This window comes from Lolium rigidum, chromosome 1 (genome assembly GCF_022539505.1).
Source record: "Lolium rigidum isolate FL_2022 chromosome 1, APGP_CSIRO_Lrig_0.1, whole genome shotgun sequence".
Lineage (NCBI taxonomy): Eukaryota > Viridiplantae > Streptophyta > Magnoliopsida > Poales > Poaceae > Lolium > Lolium rigidum.
This window is the reverse complement of record NC_061508.1, coordinates 335,234,770-335,243,102: the sequence shown is the minus strand read 5'-3', so window position 1 is coordinate 335,243,102 and position 8,333 is coordinate 335,234,770. Positions and strand designations below refer to the sequence as shown.

Here is an 8,333-nt window from a genome sequence, read left to right as displayed (position 1 = left end):
CATCAACCATCTTATCATCGAGGGGACGAGGTAGTTCCACAAATGCTGCAATAGAAATAAATTTACACATCTAGTGCATGTTGGATATGACGATTTCCAACATTTATAGGTGTGCTCAATCGATTATCCATGCATCCAAATAAAAATGCAACCTATACACAAGTTGAATGACCATGAGTCCACCAATTGGCCATACCCCATGATTTTTAAGCCCTCAACCTCCCACATGAGAAATTTGAACTATGTGATACTATAGATCTCAGAACATACATTAATAAAATCACCATCCCAAAATTTCACCTTTTTCACATCAAAGTTACCTAGAGTGTTGACATTCTGATAAGTCTATTTTACACGGAGGCCCCGGCTCAAAAGCAAGAATATAGGTTTGGCGTCAGTGATCCGCGACCTATCGTTGTCCTCACCATTAAGGAAAGGGAAACGAAGAGAGTTCCACACACGCTACACGGAACACCGACGTGTGTTTGTACTACCGAACCGATAAGATGATCTCGACATTTGTATGGATGCTTGATCCATCTTTTTGGCATCAGAAAAGTTGTCGTCTACTCACTTGTTGAATCACTACATAGTCTACCATCCACCCTACCCCATCATATATCCATTGATCAGATTTTATTTATTTTTACACAACAACAGAAGACACAATCCCATTCCCATAGGACTCGTTTTGCAGGGAAAACAAGACTTCGTGTGATCGGATTAAACCATCACACAGGTACAATTAAGCCAATTGCGCCACTTGAGATCTCATACCATTGCACATTGATCATCTCCTTATCCCCAAATTTCTCCTTTCCCCATCAATAACCATCACACTTTTCATCTCAAAAAAAAAAAAACCATCACACTTTTTTCTCAGAGTTCCACTCCAATTACCCACCTTTTCCTCCTCAACTTTTCGGAGTTTCCTTCTCTCGAGCTTCTCCTATAAATAACCAGGCTTCCGGTTAGGCCATTACACCCACACCGCTCAAGCCATCACGCACACCATCCTCCTGCGAATTTTACGCTTCTGCCCTTCCCCGTGCGTGCGTGCGAGCGAGCGAAAAGCTATGAAGCTGGAAATCATGCCCAAGCAGAGGGCCCTGGAGGCGGAGCAGCGGGAGGAGGCCATGGAGATGAGCGGCCTCGAGCTCTGGAAGCACGAGAAGCCACCCAAGATCTTCCCCATGCCGCCGCCGATGCCGCCGCTGTCGCTGTCGGCGGCGGCAGGGGCCTGCGACGACGGCACGCTCGTGCCGCCGCTCAACTTCGCCATGGTCGACGACGGCATCTACCGCTCCGGCTTCCCGGCGGCCGCCAACTTCCGCTTCCTCAAGTCCCTCAACCTCCGCTCCATCGTGTGAGGATCTCTCCACTCCGCTGCTGCGTATGCAAATTGGTGCTCTGTTCCTGACTGACGTTCTTGTTGCTCAGGTACCTGTGCCCGGAGCCGTACCCGGAGACGAACAAGGAGTTCCTCGCCAAGAGTGGAATCAAGCTCCACCAGTTCGGAATCGAGGGCCGCAAGGTAACTGAAGATGAACAATTTCCCTATGCCTTTCTTTATAAACCAAATTCGCTGCTTTTCAAGTTTTCGTCGATGTCAATTCTTGGAGAAGAAGAATCGCAGTACTGGGTAGGTAAACACGATTATTCTCGGTAGCACACAAGAATCGTTTGCCAAGGTCCTTGATCATGTCGTGCGGTCCATCCTAGATTAGTACTAGTACATGCACTGTACCTAGATGATTTGGAGGAGAATCCAATGCATCCGTGGGACAAACTTATTTGTTATCAACTGACTAGCTTGCCTAAGCACACCAAAGGCACATGATACACCCACCATCTACAACATTATCGACAGTTGTCCCTTTCAGCATTGTTTTGACAAATTCAGCCAGCTGTGTTACTTATCTGAAAAATTATTTTCCCAAGATTCCTAATGGTTTTTAATTGGTGTGTTCCTGTAACTCCAAGGTAATTGACCAATGATTATGCATCATACATCCCTTTTGGCAGAGAGCATCTTCATTATACTATTGGAGTTCCCTTTTCATTTACTTTTCTTAATTCGTTTTCTTTTCTTCTGTTTCGTTTCTTGTTTGACTGGTGTTCTCTGCACAAGTACAAAGTAGTAGTTTCTTCATCGACCATTTGTTATTTTTTTATACTTTTCTAGCAAAAAAGGTTTAATTTCTTTGGTACAGGAATTTTATTGTTTAGACTTCAGTATGAGCAGTTCATGGGTCCTGCAACTCCTATTCATGCCATATGACTTCTGGATTTTTATAAGCATCTTTGATGGTCCCAACTCACAACAGGCTAAGCACAATTTTCGTGAATTAAAATCGTTGGTTGATGCATGCAGCACCACAAGTTGTTCCGACTCAGTATTTGACAACCTAATCCATATGGGCTCGCTAAACCACCATAACCGACTGCACATACCGGGGGCCTATCAGTGTTTGCAACCAAGGTCGCATGTCAGTATGGTACAATCATACGACACAATAATAGCACAACGTGCATCGATCCACACATTGGGCTGTCCTAGATCCGCCGCAGTATTTTGAGATCTGTAAACTGCTCTATTCACCATAGCTAGCAGATGAAAATGAGCATGGACAATAAGTTGAATTCTTCCCAGTGAAAATGAAATTATATTCTTCTTACTGGCAACAGAAAATGACTAACATAGACTCTAATTTCTCATGCTAGGATTCAACAGTAATACAGTTTGTTGGCTAGATCACTGGACACCACATATAGTATGTGCTAGTGTCAGCCTTGAGAAACCACTTTTAGGTGAAACCATTTTCATTGTTGTTGTCACATGTTGTCATGTTCTCTTATGAAAGCAATTTGGAGTCTTGTGACCATGTACATTTCTAGTGCTTTGTATCTGATCCATGTATGATGCTTATATGTGCATCAAACCATGGAAGCATAAGCATACTCTCCATGAGTTCTTGCTGGTTATCCTGACTGTACATGTAATGTTTACTCTCATTCGGAACAATTCCATACATTTCGGTTATGCCTTTTCAGGAAAAACTATGTTAAACTTCAGAACAAAAGTTGCAATAAATTGTTGGGATATGAAGTGTCCTGATTTTTTGAAAAAAATGGTGCAACAATGTTTGAAGGGAAACATACTTTTTCTCTAGGTTGATGCTATTAGTAGTCCATTTTATTTGGAGTGTTAATTTTTTTTCTTGATCTAGGTTGATGCTATGAATTACAATAAAAAAGCAATCATTCCTATTATTTCTCTGTTTATACTCGAACTTGAAGCTCCTCCATGACATAATGCAAAATTAAATAGAAAGTGTTCATAAAAAATGGTTTGTTTCTTCCTGTTTTTCTACGGGCCATAGATTGTCTATAATCTACGGTTTGGTCAGCGTAGGCACCAGTGACCATTTTGTAAATATAAAAAATTAACAGGGACATCCAACTGTAGTTTGTACTCCTATCCGGGCAAACATAGCTGATGCGTGCGGATCTGGATGGTTGACCTCATTCCATAATCTTGACAGGAAGACAGATAAAAGTTGGGTTTTTTCTCCAATAAAATAGATAATTCATTAAAACAAGCAAAGAAAGAAACTGGGGCACGGATAAGGTCACCGGCAGACAGTTTTCAAGGAATTGGTTATCTACTTATTTTTCTGACTTGGGTGGACCTTGGTACATTTTTCTTCAGTCCTATGACCGAATTTCTAGTTTCTGCCAGTGATTTTCGTAGATATCGGATTTTGTAACTCTATGCACCACATTTCGTGTTGCAGCAGGTCATTATGCGTATGTAATAATCTAGCTAGTGTTTCATCTAAAGTCCTGATTATTCCACTCGTTTACATTCAAAAGTGTGATCCGTGGCCTCATAATTCCTGAAACTCTGTAACTGCAGGAACCATTTGTTGAAATACCCGACGAGAAAATACGGGAGGCACTAAAAGTTGTCCTAGGTAATTCATCTTTATAACGACACTGTCTGCACACCTCACAGACCTTCATCACATCATTTCATCTCTCTTACTCCTTTTCGTTTACTTTGATCCAGACATAAGAAATCAACCGCTCCTTATTCACTGCAAGAGAGGCAAGGTAAACTTAATTCTACTTTAGTACTTCAGAGCTGGTATGTGCTAGACTTTATGCTCACTGTTCAATACCTGCACATGTTTCTGCAGCACCGAACTGGATGCGTCGTTGGATGCATGAGGAAGTTGCACAAATGGTGCCTATCTTCGGTCTTTGACGAGTATCAGCGCTTCGCCGCTGCGAAAGTGAGGAGCACTGATCTAAGATTCATGGAACTGTTTGACGTCTCAAGCTTGAAGCATCTGACCCCTTCACATTGTTAACCAAGGCATCGCTCGTCCCAACCGTCCTCCCAGATTCTTAGTAAATCTCCAACCTGTCTTCCGGCGGTCACTGAACCGATTCAGCAGTGAATAATTTTTGGAACCCTTAGAATGAATCCATGAGATAGTGAATGAAGCCTTAGCAGAAACAAAGATGAAGAAGAAGTTGCGAGCTCTATTTTTTCCTGCTCAGGTCCCTGCAGATCCTAAGAACCAGAAAGTTGTGGGGTAGGAGTGCCAGAGGTTTTCTCTTCTTTTTTGGTCACTCTTGAGAGCGATTCACCATTGTTTTGGGGTACTGAATCTCTGTAGTTGAGCGGCATTGCTATGCAGAAAGCTTGGCTCTTTGCATCAATTCAGCTAAATTAATCCGAAATTGTAAGCATGGCATTGGTCAAATTAGGCTGGGGTTGGGCATAAAAAACATGAGGAAATGTGAAGTAGAAGCAAGTAGTATTAGCAGCTGAACGTAAGAATGACTGATGATACTAGCTACCAGCTAGCATTGGTCCCTCCATTTTTATTTGCTTTGCAAAATTTAACCAACAATATAAGAAATATCAACGTTCTCAATACCAAATGCATATAATATGAAAATATACCTTAGAATGGTTCTAGTACAATATATTTTTACATTATACATATGTTAACTTTATAAAGTTTAACTTTGACTAAACTTTGAAGTTAGAACGCGATGTAAATAAAAAAAGAGGGAATAACTCTAAGCATGTCCGTGTGCTACCAAAGCAAGGAAAGGTTCTTTCTCTAGGCAGATCATGTAACTCGTCTCCGCCCACAAATCCCACTTACAGTTCATCTTATAATTTCTAGTTGAAAATTTGGCTCTACAATTTAAACTAGGAATGATAAAATGAACTACAAGAAGGAATTTGACTAGATCCCGTTTGATAGCTTAAAGCATCTCTGGCAGACCATGTATATCCTGAAACCAGAAAACTCGGATCGGGTACTCCGAATACTAGTTTTGTGGTGCCGCGCAAGGTCCAGCCGAACAGATCCCCAGCCAAACCTGTACCGTATTTTTTTACAATACAAGTTTGGGGATCTGTTCGGCCCGAACCGCTCTGGTACTTCAAATCTGTATATGTTGCATATAGATCAAACATATATACAAAGAGTGATAATCTGAAGTTTGTACATATTTTATAATACAATTAATCAATAATTTTCTCACAACCAAAAAAATATCCACAATACAACAAGTAGCAATTAAACAAGTTCAAATGAACGCGCAATCAAACAAGTTGGCGTTGATCAAATCAAACGACAATGTGTCCAAGGCGATCCCGGGCACCATCTTCATCACCACCGTCCATAGCACCATCTCCTTCATCGGCCATAGTAGCGTCACCTTTACCGGCCATAGCACCATCACCATCAACGGCCATAGCTTCGTTACCTTCACCGTCCATTGTGCCATCTCCATCATTGATAATTGTGCCAATCCTCGTGGTTGAATCTTCCTCTTCTTCAGTGGTCAGGCCAACATGGATTTCTGCCAACACCTAGATGGCGCCGCTTTGCCACCATCGATGCAGGAGCTACCCTAGAGCTCGCGACCACAAGAGCATTGTCTCCTTGGACGACGTGGTTGTCCTACCGCTTCCACTTCACCGTGGAGGTGGTAGGATTGGGCGTCGCCCTCGGGATAACGACAACGGGAGGGGCAGAAGGTCGGGAGATCCCGGTTGAGACTGTGGATCGGACGGGCGGGTGGCCTGGGACATCCATGGCGGCTACTAGGCATTGATGCTTTAAGAGGCTGGGGCTCCGAGATCCGTAGTGCCGAAGTGGGAGGGAGGGGGGGGGAGCTCGGAGCGCGGAGCTAAAATATCCCTCTCACCAACTACCGAGATTCTATTGGGAACAGGAAATGCTAGCGGGTGGAAACGAGCTATATCCAAGTTTCCACACCAATTTCCAGCGGCCAACCCTTTTCCAGGTATTTGCGCTGGTCTGACTGTATCACCTTTGAAATGGATTACACCTAGATTAAATTAATGTAGATTAGGTCAATTCGACATAACAGCCATAAAATAGGTTTTCTCTTGAATGCATTCTTTTAGCAAACCGAATTATCGTGGACAATTTTTTTTCCGAACGAAGGGAGAATCTAGATGGATCGCTGCTACATTATATAGCCCTTATGCCCAAAATATGTTATAGTATAATTTTCGATTAAATTCAAACATTGTAAAGTTTAACCACCTATAAAAATATCAACATCTATAATGCCAAATCGATATTAGTAAAATCATTATAGAATATATTTTACCCACCAAAGGCCACAAAGTAAATAAATTATAGTAATTTAAGTGGAGGGCCCTGATGGGAAAGTTAACTTATGATGGTGTTCTTTTAGAGCAAGTACAGTAGAGTCCAGTCAGCTGACTATAAGACATTAAATAATATATTTTAGATGAGTTGGAAGAGAGAGAAGAGGAGAGAGAAGGGAGGTGGGCTACTATGCAATAGCCAGCTCTTGCACGTGCTCCTAGGCACCTTGTGAGAGTGAAAGGTGAGCCATATATTAGTAAAGTACTACATTCTTATAGCCAACTATTGTACATGTTAGCTATATGATAACTACAAATGATATGACATCTTGTTATAGCCAACAGTTAGCTATACTATTGAAATTGCTCTTAGGAGCCAAGCATGGGGTCTCGCTTCGCCACCATCGGGGACTAGTCTACTTGAGGTGAAGAGTCCATGTCTTTAGGTTTTGTCAAAGAAATACTACTAGCTTAGCTCAAGCCCAACCACAGCAAGGTCCAAGCCAAAATATAGCAAGGCCCATTCCCATCTATAGCAAGGCCCATGTTAGAAATAAGAACATGAAACGTTACCAAGGCTCACAAATAAAGGGAGGGCCTATACACCGACCTGATCGGTGGGTGCAAAGACACCGCACACCCCGCACGATCCCGGGTGGCTCAGTGGGCCGCGGCCCATCGCATCAGGTGAGTTTTTTTTCTTTTTTCTTCCTTCTTTTCTGTTTTTCTTTTCTGTTTATATTTTCGTTTTTTAAAATCCAAAATTTTGAAAAGAATTTTTCGAGAAAAAATATTTCACAAAATTTGAGTAGTTTTAAAATTTAATTTTTTTTTAACTGAACAGTTTCACACTTGAACAGTTTTAAATTTTGAACAGTTTTTAAATCTAAACAATTTTGAAATTTGAACAATTTTTTAGATCAAACAATTTTCAAAAATTGTACGTTTTTTGAATATGAACAAATTTAAAATTTGAACGATTTTCCGATTTGAACATTTTTCAAATTTGAACGATTTCCAGATTTGAACATTTTTTGAATTTGAACAAATTTTAGATTTGAACTTTTTGAATTTTAACAAAAAGAAAATAAACAGAAAAGAAACAAAAACAAAAAAGAAACAGAAAAGAAAAAGAAAAAGAAAAAGAAAAATATAGAAAACGAAAAAGAAAAAGAAACAGAAACAGAAAACAGAAAACAGAAATAAACGTGAAATGGGCCGACCAGGCCATCCCATTCCGCGCGCAGGGGGTGTGCGGCGTGCGGTAACCACCGACCTGGTCGGTGTATAGGAATTGCCACAAATAAATGGGTGCTAACACGATATTAATTGGATTGCTTTTTCAGGTCGACATAAATAAAGTTGGTCACGAGATATTTGTCTCCCCTTCCCCGCACAAGACACAGATTCCCAGCGCACACAGAAAATATGTCCCCTCCTCTCTGACCAGCGGACCCACAATCGTGGGACCCACGTGTCATCGACAGCTGGCCTCCCTGGTGGAATCCGAAGTCTCCAGTCTCCACACCCTTCGCCCTCCGTCTACTCGGCTACTCCCCAAAATTCCGATTCCCACTGTGCAAAGCTCAAGCTCAGCTCCCCACTCCACTGTCCCCCCCAAGCGGCGAGGCCCAAACCCTAAACCCCTCGCCGGGCTCCA

The 8,333-nt window shown here is 41.8% G+C and overlaps 1 protein-coding gene across 1 annotated transcript; it reads left to right on the top strand.

Moving 5' to 3' along the window:
* The first annotated feature begins 996 nt into the window (after positions 1 to 996).
* Positions 997 to 4,761, top strand: LOC124700300 (probable tyrosine-protein phosphatase DSP2). Its single transcript, XM_047232453.1, has 5 exons — positions 997 to 1,366; positions 1,441 to 1,534; positions 3,920 to 3,977; positions 4,073 to 4,116; positions 4,203 to 4,761. Exons 1-5 carry the CDS (start codon positions 1,077 to 1,079, stop codon positions 4,374 to 4,376), a joined length of 660 nt encoding a protein of 219 aa, XP_047088409.1. The 5' UTR covers positions 997 to 1,076; the 3' UTR covers positions 4,377 to 4,761.
* Positions 4,762 to 8,333: the final 3,572 nt, after the last annotated feature.